This window comes from Nomascus leucogenys, chromosome 18 (genome assembly GCF_006542625.1).
Source record: "Nomascus leucogenys isolate Asia chromosome 18, Asia_NLE_v1, whole genome shotgun sequence".
NCBI classification, from domain to species: Eukaryota; Metazoa; Chordata; class Mammalia; order Primates; family Hylobatidae; genus Nomascus; species Nomascus leucogenys.
In genome coordinates, this window is record NC_044398.1 from 93,375,568 (window position 1) to 93,396,947 (window position 21,380).

At 41.4% G+C, this 21,380-nt stretch overlaps 1 protein-coding gene across 3 annotated transcripts in view; it reads left to right on the forward strand.

Annotated features, from left to right (window-relative positions):
* Positions 1-21,159, forward strand: part of GRIN2A (glutamate ionotropic receptor NMDA type subunit 2A) — a 424,347-nt gene extending 403,188 nt beyond the window's left edge. For 2 of the 3 annotated variants that reach the window (XM_003269267.3, XM_030797991.1), the window contains 2 exons: positions 2,421-2,659; positions 9,628-21,159. In XM_003269267.3, the coding sequence (XP_003269315.1) occupies positions 2,421-2,659; positions 9,628-11,427 (2,039 nt within the window). In that variant the 3' untranslated portion in view covers positions 11,428-21,159. The remainder of the gene's footprint in view (positions 1-2,420; positions 2,660-9,627) is intronic. The other variant, XM_030797992.1, reaches the window with a different exon arrangement.
* Positions 21,160-21,380: the final 221 nt, after the last annotated feature.

Here is a 21,380-nt window from a genome sequence, read left to right on the forward strand (position 1 = left end):
GGGAGTAATCTGAAAGACTAAAGGTTTAAACTTATTAAATATTTAAAAGTTTTAAAAATCATAAAAGGGTGGCATATTATGATAAAAAGAACAGGCAGAACTGTAGAAGAACCAAATGAATATCACAGTTAAATAAAATTAAAACATAAAGCTAAATATTATCAACAAAAGAATAAATTAATGGGAAAATATATCTATTGGAAATCACCCAAATGCAGCACAGAGAGAAAAAAGAATGCAAATATTAAAACAAGGTAAATAACCTAGAGAATGAAGAGTTTCACAGTATTTTAAAGTTTTCAGGAAAAAAAAAAGATAGGACTATTATATGCCATTAGGGAACTGCAAGTGGAAATAATGAGCTAGTACTGCATCCCTATGAGAGTGGCTAAAACCCCAAACACTAACACTAACACTGACAATGAAAAGGGTGGTGAGGACTTGGAGCAACAGGAGCTCTCTCATTCATTGTTGATGGGAGTGCAAAATAGTACAGCCACTTTGGAAGAAAGTTTGGCAGTTTCCTACAAAGCTGAAACACAGACTTATCGTATAATCTAGCAATAATGCTCCTAGGTATTTACCCAAATGAACTGTAAAAACTGTACCACACTAATGCAAGATGTTAATAGGGAAAATTGAAGGGAGTGGGGAGAGGTAGTATATAGGAACTCTCTGTACTTTCTGTTCAGTTTTTCTGTAACTATAAAACCACTCTAAAAAATAAAATCTATTAACTTTTTAAAAAAGATATGATGGGGAGAAGTAATATTTAAAGCCATAGCAGGTGAATTTTTGCCAGAACTAAAATTGTAAGTATTCAGATTGAAGAATCATACTAAGTCCAGAGCCGAACCAATAAAACAAACCCACACCTAGAATTCACACCAAAGAGAAAGTGAAATTCTCAAAAGCAACTAGAGAGAAAATATAGATTGCATAGAAAGTAACGACAATTAGATGATTAGCCAACTTTTCAACAACTGCCATCCAGATCAGAAGAAAACTTAACATCCTCAAAAGTCAAGGAAAAATAATTGTCAACTTTGATGTTTATATTCAGCCATATCATTCAAGAGTGAGAACAAACCAAAAACAATACATGCTAATTTCACGTAACTTAAAAAAAGACCAATATTAAACCATTATGAATGACTTCTTCAAAAAGAATTGATATAAACATTTAGAGTATTTCCTTAACTTTTCTCTGCATGTCCCCATTACATCTTAGAGATCATGTATATACATATACATATATACTCATACTTTTCATTTAACATACGCATCTTCCTTGATTTTTACTGTCCTTGAAAGATCATTTTTAAAGGCTGAATCATAGTCTAAGTGCCATAGTTTAGTGAATTGCTAGACAGTATAATTGCTAGACGTTTAGATCACAGAATTTTCTCCTAAATGGCAACTGGATAAAATGCACATAAAAGAGAGACAGAATAATTCTAAGCATGCCTACTCTTTACTTCCCCCCATTGGAAAAAACCACCTGGTTCTTTAACTGCCTACTGAAGTTGGGGGGTGGGGATAGTTTAGTTTGCAAGGGGCCATTCAGAGCCAGCTGGATGTCTCTTTTCAATTAAAGTTTTGTGCCCTAAGTATACTGCTCATGTGTGACTTTTCTAAGTAATCCTGAATGTTCTAAAGAGAAAAAAAGAAACACATATATTTGAGGATTGCCATAGGCCAGGCACTATATTAGGCATTTTCTTCACAACAGTAAATAGTAGCAAACATACTACTTATGAAAACTTACTATGATCTGGGTCCTTTAGGGATTTTATACATTCTCATCTCATTCAATCTTCATGGTGACTCTAGGAAGTATGTTCTATTATTATGCCTATTTCACAGGATAACTGTAGCTCCGAGGCCACGCAGCTAGCAGATGATCAAGTCAGAATTGCAATGAAGTCTTTCTATTGTCACGTTCTGCCCTTTTATTCCCATGTCTTGTTCCAAGCTTGGGTGGGTGTTGGGGGCAAGGGTAAGGGAAAGCGAGGTCAGAAAAACATAATTACCAAAAAAAAAAAAAAGACAAAACTCCAAAAAACAAAACCAGGAACTGTGCTAAGTTATATATATGTATATAATATATAAATACATATGAATAGAGAATAAGTTTGCTATACTCTAAGTTTGCGTGCTCTCTCTCTCTCTCTATATATATATATATATTCTCTATTTTTATATATAAATTCTGTCCTCACTGCAACAATATTAGGTAGGCTTTGTAATCATTATTATCTTCACTCAAGAAGTGAGCAAATGGAGACCCAGCAAACCCAGAAACTTGTCTTAAGGTTACATAGCTGTGAGTTGCACATACTCTGTTCCAAACCCAGAAGCATCTGCCCCAGAGTGCATGTTCTGGTCCTCACTGCCTGTGAATGTTGTGATCTGTCCAGGTGAGATGGAGGAGCTGGAGACCCTGTGGCTCACCGGGATCTGCCACAACGAGAAGAACGAGGTGATGAGCAGCCAGCTGGACATTGACAACATGGCAGGCGTGTTCTACATGCTGGCCGCGGCCATGGCCCTTAGCCTCATCACCTTCATCTGGGAGCACCTCTTCTACTGGAAGCTGCGCTTCTGTTTCACGGGCGTGTGCTCTGACCGGCCTGGGTTGCTGTTCTCCATCAGCAGGGTCAGTACCCCCGGTGGCTACTTCCTTGCACCGCAAGCAGGTTTAGAAAAGCGTGGGGGTTCTTGACGTCTCAGTGGGGTCTGCACTTCCTCCCCTTACCAGCCCTTCTTGGGCTTGTCAAAAGAACATCCAGGTTTTGTGCATTCATAAGCCAGGTGTTGCAAACCTAGATGACTAAGGAAGGCAGAAAGGAAATGGGAGTGGGTGCAGCAGGCGGGACGTGAGAAAAATAGCACGAATGACGTGAAACGGCAGCTAAACCTCAGTATCAAAGTGAGAGAACAATAGGGAATACTGAGGACTGTGGCCAATTGCATAACGTTTACCTCACCAGTAGCGGGCAGCCATCCTCAACTCCTGCTGAGTATTGTCTTATGGGAACGTAGGGTCAATATTATCAGGTCTTCTAGTTTTTTAAAAAGAGAAAATGTCATCTGATTTTGTTAGAAACCTTTCCATTTTTAAACATTGGTAACTAATTCCATTTAAAAATTTTTTGGCCGGGCACAGTGGCTCACACCTATAATCCAAGCACTTTGGGAGGCTGAGGCGGGCGGATCACGAGGTCAGGAGATCAAGACCATCCTGGCTAACACGGTGAAACCCCCTCTCTACTAAAAACACAAAAAATTAGCCGGGCGCCTGTAGTCCCAGCTACCCTGGAGGCTGAGGCAGGAGAATGGCATGAACCCGGGAGGCGGAGCTTGCAGTGAGCCAAGATAGCGCCACTGCACTCCAGCTCCAGCCTGGGCAAAAGAGCAAGACTCCGTCTCACAAAAAAAAAAAATAAAAAATAAATAAAAAATAAAAAACACTGGGCCAGACACAGCCAGCCTGTGGCTCCCGTCACTAGCACCCAGGTATGTTGTATAACACTACTAATGCTGCTATGCAAGATGTTACAGTTTGTATGCATTGTAACAGAACATGCACAACAAAACAAAATCTACTTGCAGTGCTATGCAATATGTATACACATCTAACAAAACACAAAGAGCATGTGGAATGCAATAGCACATGAAATGAAACACAGGTGTAAAGTAACAGAAGACAATGCACACGTATCAAGAAGAAAACAAAGTTTACCTTCAACTCAACATAAACAACAGCACAGAATACATATGTATCTACCTTCTTATCCATATGTCCATTCATTCATTTCAGCCATCTATGCATCTATCTATTTATCCACTCATCTCTCTTATTTGCCCACCTTGTTTTTTTCTTTTTTGTTTTTTGGTTTTTTTTTGCCTTGGAAGAACTTCATTAATTAGGATTTGAAAAATGGTGTAAATTTTTTGGTTAAAAACATCTAATTGCAGCAAACCAACACAGCACATGTATACATATGTAACAAACCTGCATGTTGTGCACATGTACCCTAGAACTTAAAGTATAATAATAATAAAAAATAAAAAACACCTAATTTTATATACTATTGTTTACTGAGAAAGCTGAATAATTGCTTTAAAACAAATTTGTATATTCTTAGCATTTGCTAGTTACAAGAACTGTGGAGATTCAGAAGGTACACATTAGTTTAGTGAGGAAGATGTATTTTCTCCACTCAGTTGCACTCCAAACTCGGGTTCTGTGCAAATACGTATTTCCTAATTAGCTTGATGGCATCTAAACACATAGATTGCTTAAAAATAACAACATACATGCACAGAGCTAGGTATTATGCCAACTTTAAGCTAATTCTCCCAGCCAATTACCAAAGGCTTTTCATATCCAAATGATTCTGGGATTATCACCAAACAAATGCACACTGTTGCGTTTACTTCTAAATCTTGCTTGTTTCTGGAAGAGCATTTCCTCTATCTAAAACACCGCTAAGGAAGCCAAGTTGATTTATCAACATTTTAAGAAATGAAATAAATCCGTATCTTCCTTTCCAAAGGATGGGAATGGAAGGCAAACTGTGCAGCACAGGGCAGGCATTGTTGGTAGAGTTCCTTGATCAGCTAGAATTTGAACTTTGGCCTCTCCATCCCTAGGGGAGAAGGACCCCAAGTTTTATGGGACCAATGTGCTTTTATTGATTTTATTTTATTTTTTTTGAGATGGAGTCTCCCTCTGTTGCCCAGGCTGGAGCGCAGTGGCGCGATCGTGGCTCACTGCAGCCTCCACCTCCTGGGTTCAAGCAGTTCTCCTGCCTCAGCTTCCCGAGTAGCTGGGATTACAGGCACCCGCCACACCTGGCTACTTTTTGTATTTTTAGTAGAGGCCAGGTTTCACCATATTGGCCAGGCTGGTCTTGAACTCTTGACCTTATGATCTGCCCACCTTGGCCACCCAAAGTACTGGGATTACAAGCATGAGCCACCACACCTGGCCGAGAGCAATGTGCTTTTATGGGAACTTTTGTGCTCCCTTGGGAACTCCCAGACATAATTATTGCTTCAAAGGTTTCAGGAAGCCCTATTTGTGGGGACCCTCCTTCTCCCCAGATAATAGTTGTCTTTTCAAGTAAGTGCAGCCTGTTGTGTCTGAATAGGAAGATGTCATACTGAGTGATACTTTCCTGCCTCTCTCAGTTAGGGGTACTCAAAATAGGCTCTGCCCCTGACGTGGTGCACAGCAAAGCTCTGAGTTTCTTAAAAAAAAAAAAAAAAAAAGAAAAGAAAAATGACCTTCCTTTCAGTCAAGGGCTACTGCCACCACTGAAGCTTGTCTTCTGCGGACTTTCACACATATGTCATCTTACATGTATGCCTACATAGCATGGAGAGCACATACAGAAAAAAAAGTGAATTCATTATGTACACACAATCATTTTCTGTAACAAAATCTGCAGTGGGGAATTCCCAGGCAAAGAACCTACTTTCCACAAGTGCAAGATCACAGCTACAGAATGAATTATGCCTCCTGTGTGGATGAGGACTTGTTACTTCTAATCCTCTGAGGTTGACATGATCAGACCCATCCTATGGATAGTAAATTTGAGGCCCCAAAGGCTACCTTTGTGGTTTTACCTTATGTTTCCTTAAAGCAACAGGAAACATCTCACTTCATCTATCACACTAGAAAAAGATATGAAAGAGGGAACTAGTCTGTTTATGCAGGGTTGGGTTGCAGGCTTTAGTCCACTCCAGAATTTAAGTCTTTTTTTTTTCCTTAAAGACACTGATCCAGGATGCTCTGCAATTTACTGCCTCCCCAAGGCAGGTTTGGTTCTGCTTGGAAACTGGATCTCTCCATTACCAGTTCTTCTCTTTTTAGCAAGTTGAACATCAATAGATGTAGAACTATTACCATGCAGCAGACTTACATAGCCTTATGGGCTCAACATCCCCAGGGAAGCCCCTGCACAGTGCAATGCAAACACACACTGGAGATATGTGCATGCCTGGCACTGCAGAGGGAGAAGGCCAGCACTCTAAAAAGGCATTTGTTTAACATTGGAACCAAGCTTCTCCCAGGGCGGTGGCCCTTGGCTTTTACGACTTAGAAAATGCATCCTCCTCCCTGTGGGATGCTCTTAACTTTTGTTGTCTCTCCAAAAAGCCTTCCCTCCCATGTAGAATAAAAGAATTCATTGTCATCAGCAAAAAGAGCTGCCTCAGTGAGGCATGAGAGACATAGCAAAGCCAAAAATGAGGGGAATGAAAATGGGCAGTCTTTCCAGCAAGATCTGATGAGGGGAGCTTGGAACAGAATGGACAAAGCCTCATGCTAACCCACAATTGGGACCAACAGAAATCAGATGCTTTAGGGATGGGGTCCAGGCTCAAAGGGACTGAGGAGGACGGTAGACCCATGGCCCATGGAGAATATTCTGAGAGGTCACGCGCCCTTTAGGAGAGCAGAGAAAATTGCCTGGAACAACATCTTGAGTCATCAATGTTGGTTTTTTCTGACTCTGAGCCCACGGTGGGACCAAGAGGGCATCTTATTTCCACAACCCATAAAATGTAGCTGGGATCTATAAATAATAGAGAAGAGAAACTAAAGACAGAGCCGTTGCAACTAAGAAAGAAACTGTAGCCCAGGGATTTACTTGGTTCCCAAGGTGGGGTTTGGTCTGCCTGTCTAAGGAGAAAGCCAAAGTGGCTACTGAGAGCAAATCTTAAGCAGTAGAGCATGGCATGCATTTCCTGCAGCTTCAACCGTATGGGCACTGCATGCTCAAGCTCGTGGGAAAGAAGGGAAGGTCAGAGATGACTAGGCCACTGGTCCAGCTCACATGTACTGACCACCTATGGTGTTAGGGGCTTTGTTTGCATTATTTTACCTTGCCCTGGTGCCCACCTTACGAGGGCATAATTCTCATTTTCCAGATGCAGAAACTGAAGCTCAAATAGATGTGGCTTATGCAAGGTCACAGAGCTAATCCATAATGGAGCCAGGACTCACATCTAGTGGATTCCAGGCCTCTGGCTCTTCCTGTTATTCTGTAATATGCATTCCCTCTCCTCAACAGCCCTTCTAGAAGATGGGTCAACTCAGTTGGAGAATGCTATCATCAAAACCTGGGGTGAACCAGTGTGGGCAATAGAAAGACCCCATCTCTACAAAAAATAATTTTAAAAAATTAGCCAGGCATGATGACGCATGCCTGTAGCCCTAGCTGCTCAGGACGTTGAGGCAGGAGGATTGCTTGAGCCTAGGAGTTAGAGATTGCAGTGAGCCATGATTGCACCACTGTACTCTAGCCTGGGCAGCAGGGTGAGACCCCATCTCTAAACAAACAACCAACCTGGGCTAGACACTGGGTCCACCACTTTGACTTTTTTCCATGGCCTCACCAAGCAGATCAACACCTGGGAACTGCCTTAGCCATGTTGCATGTGTCCCAGGAAGACCAGGGATGAGAGAGAGACATCAACAGCCATCCTCCCATCTCCTGCAACATAACTCAACTCCCTGATCACTTCTGTGGACCTCCTCCAAATAGAAAGACAGCCAGCACATCTTGGCAGTCAGGAGCATGTTGCTGTGAGGGTGGAGGGGTGGAGGGCAGTTCTTAGAATCTCCAGGTGGCAGAAGGGAGTGTGTTGGAATCAAAGTACAAATTTAGGGGGAAAAAAATCTTAAAAACTTCTGTTTTCATAATACTAACAGGAACAAGAGGCACGGACCTAGGCTGATCCTGACAAATAGAATCACACTAATTTTCAACCATAGTGGGAGAATCCCTCTGGGTCAAAGTATAAGATTATTATATTACAAGGTTAGGTGAGAAAAACATAGGTTAACACAAAAGGTTAAGCAACTCTGTAATATGTGAAATACATGGCTTTTTTGTAAGATTTCCACATCCACAGTCTGGATGCTCCAGCAGCTCGGAAGCAATGAGGGCAGGGGCAGATGTTATTTTGTGGCAGGACGAACAGCCAACCACACATTATATATAGAAGACTGCAGATAAGTTTGCAGGAAGGCAGGAAAGGGTGTAATGCCAGTGCCCTGGGCCTCAGGGGGCCTTCACCAACCATGAAGCCCGGGGTGGAGAGGATCAGAGAAAGAGCAGCTCAAACTTGCAACTGTAGGCTTTTGTGTTTACGGTTCCTTGAAGGCTGGAGTGGAGAGACTGTCTACTACAAGAAAAATGTAGCAGTGCAAATGAGTTGAGGCTGTCACACTTCTGTGAGCATCCCTGCAGGGTGAGCTCGTCCCCACCATGGGGGACCGATGGAGCCACCATTGTCAGAGTCCACAGTTAATCACACATACTTTCCTGTAGTTTATGCCAAAGTCAGCAGCCACTGCCAATTCTGCCCTACAAACCCCTTCACAGTTTGGCTCCCTGTCAGCCTTGGGAAGACCAGGTCAAATCCTGCAGCCTTGATCTATCTGACTGTTTCCTGTAGGTACGGCCGGCTGCTGAAATCTGGGGTAGGAGTGGGGAGAAGCAGGAGAGGCCACAGATCAAAATGTTCCAGACGTCCTTTTGCCTGTTATTGTGGTATATATCAAGGGCTCTTCCCTTGATAACAGTTAAACAGCTACTTTTAACTGAACATAAACAGTTGTTTTCTAAAGAAAGAAAGAGTAGAAAATGAGGAGACATATAGATGGAGGTGCTTGCATTTGGGCTGCCCAGGAGCCCTTAAGTCATTCAGTTCCTTGGATGGATTTAAAGGCGGTGTCACTGTCATCAGAACTCTTCACTGTGACTAGTAACTAAAACCCAGTTCTAACTACGTTGAATAGACTCACACACAAACAAACATACAAGGAGTAGATTGAGTGGATTAAGCAAAAAAGTTCAAGGGAGTGGCTCCAGGGGTTTAAACCATGTCTTTCTCTATCTCTTGGGCTCTACTTTTCACTACAATGGCTTCACTGATAGGCTCACACCCCCACATGATGGTAAGACTGCAACTCCTGCTATCCAAGCATCCATATCTATCCCCCCAACCAAAGAGTATGATGAGTCTCACATGAATTTCATGCCTTCCTTTAGATGAATCAATGTGTGCATGGAGAAGAGGTTTTCTGATTGGCCACTTAGGACACATTCTTTGATTGTTAGCTTTCGCATAACAGTAGGGGTAATTCCAGAAAAGAATTAACAATGGATGATCCTTTCATGCTGTGTTTGTCAATAGTTAACTCTCTGGTGCCTAAACTTTCAAAGACGAAGCTGGGAAATAATAAAAGCTTGGATTGGTGACCCGGGTGCTGGGAGGCTCAGTTATCTGTTCTTATATGCCACTTTGGAGACACTGAAGCATTGACAGTTGTATGAGCATCGGTTGATACCTTTTGTCAAACTCCATGTGTGACTCTTTGCAAAGGTGTCAGCTAATCTTGAGCCAGAGCAATAAGATAAACCCTATGCTTTGCAACTTGCCTCATACCTGTAAGAGACATTATCAGGATTCAGAATGAATTTTGCTGTTTCTCCAGGGCTCCTGCAAGAAGTACAAATCTCACCTTTGCAGGTAAAGTTCAAGTGCAAAGTGGTTTCACGTTCACTGCTGCTGCTGCTGACAGTGCTTTCTGTTACTCCCCTACAGGGCATCTACAGCTGCATTCATGGAGTGCACATTGAAGAAAAGAAGAAGTCTCCAGACTTCAATCTGACGGGATCCCAGAGCAACATGTTAAAACTCCTCCGGTCAGCCAAAAACATTTCCAACATGTCCAACGTGAACTCCTCAAGAATGGACTCACCCAAAAGAGCTGCTGACTTCATCCAAAGAGGTTCCCTCATCATGGACATGGTTTCAGATAAGGGGAATTTGATGTACTCAGACAACAGGTCCTTTCAGGGGAAAGAGAGCGTTTTTGGAGACAACATGAATGAACTCCAAACGTTTGTGGCCAACCGGCACAAGGATAACCTCAATAACTATGTATTCCAGGGACAACATCCTCTTACTCTCAATGAGTCCAACCCTAACACGGTGGAGGTGGCCGTGAGCACAGAATCCAAAGTGAACTCTAGACCCCGGCAGCTTTGGAAGAAATCCATGGATTCCATACGCCAGGATTCACTATCCCAGAATCCAGTCTCCCAGAGGGATGAGGGAACAGCAGAGAATAGGACCCACTCCCTAAAGAGCCCTAGGTATCTTCCAGAAGAGATGGCCCATTCTGACATTTCAGAAACGTCAAATCGGGCCACGTGCCAGAGGGAACCTGACAACAGTAAGAACCACAAAACCAAGGACAACTTTAAAAGGTCAGTGGCCTCCAAATACCCCAAGGACTGTAGCGAGGTCGAGCGCACCTACCTGAAAACCAAATCAAGCTCCCCCAGAGACAAGATCTACACTATTGATGGTGAGAAGGAGCCTGGTTTCCACTTAGATCCGCCCCAGTTTGTTGAAAACGTGACCCTGCCTGAGAACGTGGACTTCCCAGACCCCTACCAGGATCCCAGTGAAAACTTCCGCAAGGGGGACTCCACGCTGCCAATGAACCGGAACCCCTTGCAAAATGAAGAGGGGCTTTCCAACAACGAGCAGTATAAACTTTACTCCAAGCACTTCACCTTGAAAGACAAGGGTTCCCCGCACAGTGAGACCAGCGAGCGATACCGGCAGAACTCCACGCACTGCAGAAGCTGCCTTTCCAACCTGCCCACCTATTCAGGCCACTTCACCATGAGGTCCCCCTTCAAGTGCGATGCCTGCCTGCGGATGGGGAACCTCTATGACATCGATGAAGACCAGATGCTTCAGGAGACAGGTAACCCAGCCACCGGGGAGCAGGTCTACCAGCAGGACTGGGCACAGAACAATGCCCTTCAATTACAAAAGAACAAGCTAAGGATTAGCCGTCAGCATTCCTACGATAACATTGTCGACAAACCTAGGGAGCTAGACCTTAGCAGGCCCTCCCGGAGCATAAGCCTCAAGGACAGGGAACGGCTTCTGGAGGGAAATTTTTACGGCAGCCTGTTTAGTGTCCCCTCAAGCAAACTCTCGGGGAAAAAAAGCTCCCTTTTCCCCCAAGGTCTGGAGGACAGCAAGAGGAGCAAGTCTCTCTTGCCAGACCACACCTCCGATAACCCTTTCCTCCACTCCCACAGGGATGACCAACGCTTGGTTATTGGGAGATGCCCCTCGGACCCTTACAAACACTCGTTGCCATCCCAGGCGGTGAACGACAGCTATCTTCGGTCGTCCTTGAGGTCAACGGCATCGTACTGTTCCAGGGACAGTCGGGGCCACAATGATGTGTATATTTCGGAGCATGTTATGCCTTATGCTGCAAATAAGAATAATATGTACTCTACCCCCAGGGTTTTAAATTCCTGCAGCAATAGACGCGTGTACAAGAAAATGCCTAGTATGGAATCTGATGTTTAAAACTCTTCCATTACTGTTTTATCTATAGGGAAATATACGTAATGGCCAGCGTTCTGGAGGGTAAATGTTGGATGTCCAATAGTGCCCTGCTAAGAGGAAGAAGATGTAGGGAGGTATTTTTTTGTTGTTGTTGTTGGCTCTTTTGCACATGGCTTCATGCCATAATCTTCCACTCAAGGAATCTTGTGAGGTGTGTGCTGAGCATGGCAGACACCAGATAGGTGAGTCCTTAACCAAAAATAACTAACTACATAAGGGCAAGTCTCCGGGACATGCCTACTGGGTATGTTGGCAATAATGATGCATTGGATGCCAATGGTGATGTTATGATTTCCTATATTCCAAATTCCATTAAGGTCAGTCCACCATGTAATTTTCTCATCAGAAATGCCTAATGGTTTCTCTAATACAGAATAAGCAATATGGTATGCATGTAAACCTGACACAGACAAAATAAAAACAGTTAAGAATGCATCTGCACTGTAGTGCGATTGACACGTGCAAGAGATTAGGAAGTTTGGCTCGTAACAGTTTCAGCTTTCTTGTTATGCCTTCCATCACAGCCCAGGCTCACCCCAAGAACTCCAGGCTCCCCCAAAGAATAGCAAATCAGTGTGTTCATGGTGACTGTGCTACCTTCATTATGGTTCATTTCTGAGACACATCTGGAGCCAAAGGCCTGAGGGACCCTCAGGTGGAGAGAGCTACAGGAATCTCTTTGGATGTTGATGTGTGTTTCTCTCACCCTCGGCTTCGATGGTGTTGTTCAGAGCTGCATAAACTAACACATTTATGTCTCCGAGATCTAAGTGTGGATCTTCTGTCTGTGACACAGTGGCCATTGTAGTTTATCCCGAAGACGCCTATGTACGTAAGTTTGCATTTCCTCCCTTCTGGTGATGACTCAGGGTTGTATAGTATCTGTTACCCCTTCCCTCCCAGAGTAACCATAACTCGTTCCGTTTCCAAACAGCCATGGTGGTGTCCAATTAGCTGTGTATCGCTCTTCCCAGAGTTGTTAATGTGGTGACATGCACCAACAGCCGTATGTGTACTGTGATCTGTAAGAAGTACAATGCCATCTGTCTGCCGAAGGCTAGCATGCTTTTAGGTTTATCTTCCTTCACATCCAGAAATTCTGTTGGACACTCACTTCCACCCCAACCTCATCAAATCAAAAGCCTTCAAAACATGAGGCACTCTTGGATCTACCCTGAGTATCCTCCAAACTGTGGATAGAGTTTAGTGAGACAAGTGATTTCTCCCTTCTGAGTTATTCTCTCTGTTGGTGGCAAACCACTTCATAGCACCAACAGAGATATAGGAAAAATTCCTCAAAGCATTTGTCATTTCTGAGTCACCTGCATTATCCCATTCTTATTCTACTCAAACCCGTGCACATACGACATGAAATGATACCCATTTTTTTTAAAGTTAGAGACAGAGAGGGGAACACTTATGCATGGGGAGCCTGTTAGCACAGTGCCTGCCACAAAAAAAAAGTGCCCCCGACAAGATAGTTGCTATGTTATGACACTTTATCAGATCAGGATTTTCTAGTTTAAAAATTAAATATCATAAAACCAGCAAATAATATTAACTTTTTATATAGTTCTACTCTGTTAATTAGTGTATTTCATGTACATGAATATTTTTGAAGTATTTGGGATAACTAGCCATCAGTGTTTGCAGAAGACCTCAGTCTGTTTCGGGCCATTACGGAAACACTAAGCTAATGTAGACTCGCCTGGCCATTTCCTGGTTTCCTCCTGCATTCTGCTTTACATTCTTGAAGAAAGGGATAAAGTGGCAGGTTGAAAAATTATCCCATTTCTTCTCCTCATGGTGTGCGTTCTGTTTTGTAAGTATTATTTTCTTGCATGTGGGCAAGTGTCAGGGATGATTCTCTTAAAGCTCAAGGATGCATGGAATAGCTCCGTCTTTGGGAAAGTACACCTGACCTACAGTGTTCCTATAATGATGAAAAGTGGTTGCAATAAATTTCAGGGTCAGTGATAGAGAGACAGAGGGAGGCAGTGGGTGAGAGGAGCTTCCTTTCATTTTTGAAAGGAAGAAGGGGCTGACTAGGTGCTGGGGATGCATGTGCTTGAAAATGACATTTTATTTCCCGGATGCTGTACCTCTGCTGCCCCAAGACCCAGCCATGGAGAAGCCTGGATCGAAGGGCCTGGAATAGTCACCCCAACTTCTGATCCTAAATCTAAATTTCCATGACTGTGTAGCCTTTTAGCCCTTTCTACCTTCTGCCCTTCCAGTGCATTCCAGACCTTTATCCACCCCAGCAAGGATCACCTCCATTTCCTCATGAGTCTGGTATGTTTTGACATGAATGAATTAAAAACCCTCTCCAGAATACAGAACAGTGATTTGTCGTTAAGCCAAAGACGCTTTCTGTCTTCCTCTGGTGTCCTCTAAACCCAGGGGGCTGCCAAATGCCACAGAGACCTCCAGGGAGAGTGAGAGTCATACTTCGACTGACATCATTGGTCAGAAAGCCTTCCCCTAACAGCAGCATTATTTCTGCTATTAACCCCATACATCTCCGGATAAAGAAACTGAAAACATGGCCTTTGGAAGAATCAACAGTAATGTTATGAAAAAAATCTATATTCTTTTCACTACCGAAAGTGTTTTTTAAATAAATAATCAGAAATTTTATGCTACACAAAGTTTATGGTTTCCCTTCTCTACTAATTCACTGACTTTTCAATGTGATGATCCCAAGCGAAAAAAAAAAAAAAAAATCAACTACTGATCAGATGGTCAATTTCTAAGGAAAAGATGAAGAGTTATTCAAAGGTCATCTAAGTCAGTTCAGTTTTTGCAAAAAGAATATCAGGAATGTAACGTCCAGTGGTAAATGGAACCCACAGTATGAGAAGTAACAAGAATTAAATAGGAAGCCTGAGACTATAGATCCATCACAGAAGATTCCTGTAACATATCCTAGCTCTGAGATCTTAGATTTGTTGATGGCAAGGAGCCCAAATCTCTGAACACAAATGCCTGAGTTTCAGCTGGCTTAAGTCAGAGCTGGCATCCATATGATATTTTGTTAATTCTAATTGGTTTTCCCCACTTGAGAAGGACCCAACTGGTCCTCAGATAGGTACACATGAATGCAAATTGTTGGGTCTCTGTCCGTGGGTAATAGCACGTACATACAACCAATTTAAAATACTCTGGGTAAGAGAGTCTTCTAGATCATAAACTGTACCTGAGAAACCTTTGTGCTTCTGGAAAATGGGTTTCATCATCCTTATATCTGCAGGTTCTTAGGCCACTTATGGTTTCAATGCTCTGAGCTGGCAAGTCCCTATAGGTCTATCTTTCTACCAGGGAGACTTGCAGGATTATAATCTCATAATCTCACCACTCATTACTGTTATGTCCTCTGCAAATCTCTCTGCATTATTTTAGCCAGCACCATGACTGGGCATCCATGGATTACTCTTGATTTTCTCTTCCCTGATTCACAGGGTGCCAGAGAGTCTTAGTATTTAACTTTTCTGGTGAAAGCATTAAAATTCACACATTGCAGCAAAATCTGTCAAATCATTTCACGCTTATTTTCTGGGGAGAAAAAAAGAAAATTACACCTTGTTTACAAATGAAATAGTTTCACTTAAATGGGACTCTAGCCAAGGCAGTTAATTAGTCAAAAGATCCACGGCTGTCATATAGTCACACATTGTTTATCTATTTGATATGTCGACCACTGATGTGTATTTAATATTCTGCATCCTTCTCAGGAAATGACAAATGCCCTGAATTATTTGCAAATAGAATTGCTAATGAAAAAGAAAAAAAAGTTGATGTTAATTAAATGGTGATTAAAAATTTATCTCCTTTAAATCTAAAAAGTGCAGCTTTAATAATCAGTTGTCATATAAATAAGTATCTTGTACTGAAATCCCTTGTGGTTTAAGACCTAAATAAACACCAATTTGAGAAATCTAAATACCTTACAGAGGAGCTGGATATATTTGTTAACATTATGCACATTCCTGTACTGTTTCTTTGTGCATAGCTGTTGTGCATGAATCCTTGAAAAGGGGACATGCGTTGTTTCTGAAATGGAGCCTGTTTTTATTAACCATGGCTATAGTAGACATGATTGGACTCAGAAAGAAGTTTGAGTAGGTGGAAGCTAAATGTGTTGGTTGATATTTAATGAGTGAAGGGTTCTATGTAAAGGCAATTTTCCTTCCAAAAGTACTGTTTATTTTCACCGGAGACAAAATTAGACCTTTCCGGGTACCCCATCTCTTTTTGGTGAACAGCGTTGAAAGTGATGTGGGGTCTATACTTGAAAAGTTCTCCCAATATGCAGTTACTGTTTCCCATTCAATCCCTATACATTGTACTGTGTTCATATCTAATTGTATCAGATGAGGTCAGCTTGCCACTTGATATAGATCAGAGATGATCAAATGCACTTATCCTGTGAATACAACTGCTTGTGTACACATGTATATAATATACATGCTTGATTTCTACAATTCACACGTAAGTGTATTATCCAAATAAAATTGTACATATTGTAAAGTTTATGTTAAAAATTAAATGGTGATGATGGTATTAACACATGGAAAACCCATTCTGGTTATTTTTATGGGAGGATATTTCTGTAGAGAGGGCACTATATTTTTTTAATCTCAGTGGTAGGGAGGATGACAGAGCCTAAGTAGAATTTGGGTGTTGGCGTTCTTCTTGGCCCCTTCTTTAAAAAACAAAACTCTGGGATGGGGGGTATAGAATATATTCTGCTTGCATTTGCTTCTGAAGACAATGCCGACGTGGACTTGTGTGTGATTTCCTTAAACACATCAAAGGGCACGGATTTCCTATTTAAATTCCTTATCCTCTTTCCTCACCTGCACTCTTTCTGTGCCCAGCAGTACTTTCAGTATAGTATTAGCTAGAAGTGCCTGCCCAGAAGGGTCTTAGAAAAAGAGTTTGTAGAACCACACTAAAAGTTAGGAGAAGGGGAGGAGAGATGAGAAAAATGAAGTTTACAAATGGGCAGTCGCCTGTTTAAGATCATCAAGTTAGAGAGTATCAGAGCGAGGATTAGATCCAAGACATGGTTCAATTTCTGGCTTGATTCTCTGACCAGGCTGACTTATTTCTAGGTTTCTTTCAAGGGGACACTCCTGAATACCTCTGGAATAAGAGGCAGAGATCCCCATAAAGCTGCCTTGGCTTTTTTTTTTCTCTTTTTTTGCCTCTTGCCCTAGAAAGACCTACCCATGCTTCTTTGAAATTTGGTTTTCCTTTAAACTCCCTCACAATCCCTGTCTTAAAGTTCCTAGAAAACTTTTTTCAAAGACCGTCTCCTTAGGAAACATCAACAGGGATATTGTTTAAAACCTCAAACTGAAGACAGATGAAAGGTTCGCAGTGACCATTGAAATAATTGAGTTCTATGTACCATGCATTGAGGAAGAACCAAGCACATTGACCAGCTAGTAGGATTTCACTGAATGTCCACTTTATTTTGGAAGCCAGTTTGGGATTGTGGGGGAAGGGATGCAAAATAAGTAGGAAATATAGTCTCTTCCTATAAGTAGCTTATGGTTTAGAAGTTCAGTTCTCTAATACAAAGGATAACCAAGGACCCATGAAATGCAAACAGAGACTAAACAGCAAAAATTAGAAATGACAACTAAAGTTGTAGCCAGGAAAAAAAAATAATCTGATTCTATGAGCATACCTTTGTTTTTTTGTTTTTTTGTTTTTTTAAAAAAAGTCCTTCCCTAAACCTTTAAGTAACTCTGGAGAATAGAGCTAGTGCTTCCGGAAATGCACTTGATTTATTTTAATCTTCAAATAACGTGCTTAGGAGACCCAGGAGCTGCTAACCAGGTGAACACACTCACACTCCTACATTTTTGCACAGGAAGGCTTTGGTCTGGTTCCAACCAGTTCTCCAATCCTTGCCAAATCATGCCTCTTCCCAGCCTTGCGTTATGACATGTGCCTCAAGAAAAGGTTGAAAAAATTCCCCAAAGGATTAGAAAATAGACCATGATGTAAAAAGACGAAGCATTTCCCTAAAGCTTTTTTGTTTGGTTTTGTTTTTGACGTTTGAAGAACCCTTTTGATAGACCAGGGTATGAATGTATCAGGGAAGGGTAGAGGGAGAATTCTTTATCGAGTTCCAAGTGCCTACTGTTGTGGCTGACAAAAGAGAAAGCATCAGGTTCCCTAGAGAGAAGATGGGGCAAAGAGATGGCAAAAGGAATATAGGTGTATTTTAGGAAGGATGGCGAGGTGGAGAGAGAGCTTTTGTCACTCTGTCCATCCCATTCTGTGCATTCTTGGAATGTTGTATTTTCTGCTTATCGTAAGTACTTGCCATGGATCTGCACCTGAATTTGAAAATATCAAAATATATCTAAATTGAGTGTAGGTGATATTCTAGGCCTATCCTAGAATGTGATCCTCAAAATAACCTTAAGATATAAATATGATTGCTCCCATTTTACAGATAAGGAAACTGAGGCTCAGGTTTTTCTCAGCCTCATCAGCAACTAGAATTAGCTAGTAAATCCCTAACGTTAGACATATTCTCAAAGTGCCTGGTCTCCTCCAGGGAGGTCAGAATAGAAGTCAGAAAGAGAGGTCTGCTCTTTTGAGATTCCTGGGCATGTACCCTTGAGTGCCAGCCTCTGTGACAGGGAAGTTTGTTAGGGTCTTACCCCTCATTGCCTGATTTGTGTGTATGGAGAACTTCTGGGGATCTCACCTCTGTTCATAGTTCCTTCTGAGACTTGAACACTGTTTGTGTCTCCCTTTCATATGCTTGCACTCAGCATTTAAAAAAAATTCCTGGGGAGTTATTTTCTCTACTTAGCATGTGCCTAATCTTAAATATCTCTTTCCTAATGTCTCATCTTTTTATCCGTCAACATCAGGGCTAATTCCTTTAAACATATGTACATAGTACATGCTCTCATGTGTGTGGGTATGCACACACACACACACAGCCATGTGGCCCTCCATTAAAGTCCTCCTGAATATTGTGACCCATGTTCAAAGGGGTGATATTATTTGCAAGTTGACTATTCCTCCTATTTCATGTCTATGTTTGGTTATCTTTGCCAGGCAGATGGAATGAGTTTCAGAGGTGGGACAGGGAATAGGAAATAGAGTTTCTGCATGAATGATGGAGAGCTTTGGTAGTCAGAATGATTGAGGACCAGCTATTAAAATGTTGTTGTTGTTTTCCTTCTTGGTCTGTTCTTTTTTTTTTCCAAATTGTCTTAGAGATAATTCCCTGCTCACTTAGCATTAGGATAGTGACGGTTATTCTGTCCCACTGAAGAGTGTTGAATTGGAACGCTTCCACCGGGCTTTATAGGTACCCAGAATGGCCTAGTGTTTAACACATCCTGCAGGCATACTGCTGAGCACACACTGCCTTTCTTGCATTCCCCCCTCTCCATGGTCTAAGCCACATTTCTTTCCTGGCATTTATATTCACCGAGAGGTGAGGGGTGCATTAGGCCCATTTGATGGATGAGGACACTAGGGGGGATTTGAAGGAATGTCTTTCTGGGAGTCTCCGTGAATTCTCTGGAGAGTTAGCTAACTTAACGCAAGTTAAGTGCTAGTCCACGAGAAAAATTCCTCAGCTGTTTTCGTCTTTCAAGCTGGCAGTAAAAAGCCTTTTAAGACAGAAAGATTATTATTTGTTATTTGGAGAGCCTGTTGTTGGGTCTACAAGTGCGTGACCGTGTTCTCCTTGCAATGTTGAGCTATGCAGAAATGGAGCACTCCAAAGAACAATTTGACCAATAGCATTTCTTCTCTGGGGGTTGTATTTCAAAGCATGCAACTCTCCAGAGAACCAGAACTAAATTGCTTAAAATGAAGTCATTCCTCAGATTAACTTCATCAGATAAAGTGTCAGCAGTCTGCAGAAACGAAGAAGACAAAACTGAGATTATCACTCATAATTCTCTCTTATTTACTATGTCAGTGAAACAATGAGTTTGCATTTTTGCAATCCTAGAACATTCTTCATTAGCCCTAGGTCATGACCTCTTCCAGTTAATTCTCTTTAACACCTTTAGGAAAGATTTAAGATGAACCTTCAATAGGATATTAACATAACTCGTAGCCAATACCACAGCTGCCTTTCAAGTTAATGAGGTTAATTGTTCTCCAGCAAACATGAATTTGTCTTTGGCATTTTAAACGCTTCCCATTGATCTGACATTTTGCTGTTTTAAGTTTTAAAGGGCTCAAATCAAAGACTATTTAAACTGAGCAAAGAGTGAAGGTCCAGAAATACAAAAACATTGTCTTTTTTTTTTCCATGAAAAACAATCATAGCCTTTTGAATTCAATCAAAGTTTCTACATGAGCCATCTAAGACTTATTGAATTATTTCCATTCTCGGTCAAGCTAATTCAAGTGAATGAACAGTATTGACTTTTAAAATCTTTTTTAAATTTTTTTAAATCTTTAGTTTATTAAGTTTGTAGACACAGCTCTGGGGCCATGACCACTTACATAAATGTTTCAGTTTAAAAACAAAATATTCAGGCCTCTAATTTGAGCCAAATCCAGGTGATCTTCTTTGAAATTTTTGATAAATTTGAAAAGACGAAAGTGGAACTTTTAACATTCATGTTCCTCAAATTTTTCACTGGGAAGGGATGCTAATTGCCTACTTAAGATATAAGTTCAAGAATCACATTTTCATAGAAAATGCAGAAAACTGCTTGACACAGCAATGACATAGTTAGATGTGGCTCAGATGCCTTCCAAACCTGAGGGTCCCCAAAGATTTCTTTACCAGTTGTTTTCAACTATGAATCTTAATCTTGTTCATTCCCCTGCCAAAACAAATTTAAAAGCATAAACCTGCTGAATTAATTGGCAGAATTCACTATAGTTTATATCACCCCAGAATGTTTATGTGTATATGTTTATGCGTAGTATATATATTTCAAGCTGAATGTTCATAAAGAATAAGGTGAGTTTCTTGGTGGCTTGAATAAGAATTAGATCATAAAAATTATAAATAATGGCCTTCTCAGACAGAAAAAAGGATAAATGATTCATTTTTCACTCACGTATTAATAATAAGACTTGTTGCATAATACACAAGCTGGTCATTGCCTGCAAGAAAGTTATTGAATTAAGCAGCTATCCAGGTTTATGTCTGAGTCGATTTTTAACCCAATATGGCTAGGATTGAACTCCATATGCAGAGGCTTTCTATTCACAGCTACATTCAAACAGAATCCAAAACCCACATCAGAACTGACTTGATGTCTTGTATGGTGGAGCTCAAAGCAAGCTGTGTGCTCTACGCAACGGTCTTCATTTGGGAATTAATGTTCACTGATCAACTGCAGCAGTTTATATCTGTCATGTTTTAATCCACTGCATGAGGAAGTGCTAATAAGTGTATTAAATATTTCCAAGCATAGCTACAAAATTACATGTTTGCTTAACACCTTTCTATGATAGAGGAAGTATATACTATGGTTGTCTTCTTGTAGTATGTCTTTTAATTTTGTTCAATGTGTTATCAACTGTTTTAAGGAATGGGGATTGAAATGTGTGTGCAAACTGATATGTACATAACTCCTGAGGCAACAGAAGTGCCCGGTCATATGGTGTAAAAATGTAAATACAGGAAAATTTCATTTTTCTAATAAAGATAATTTCTGCCAATTGATATGAAAATGAGAAATTGAGTTGTGGTCTTTGTTGTTGTCACTGTTGCTGCTGTTGTAAGCATCACTGTGTTAGTCTGTTTTGCATCGCTATAAAGGAACACCTGAGGCTGGATAATTTATAAAGAAAAGAGGTTTGTTTATCTCATTGTTCTGCAGGCTGTACAAGCATGGTACCTGCATCTGCCTGGCTCCTGGTGAAGCCTCGGGAAGCTTTTAGTCATGACGGAAGGG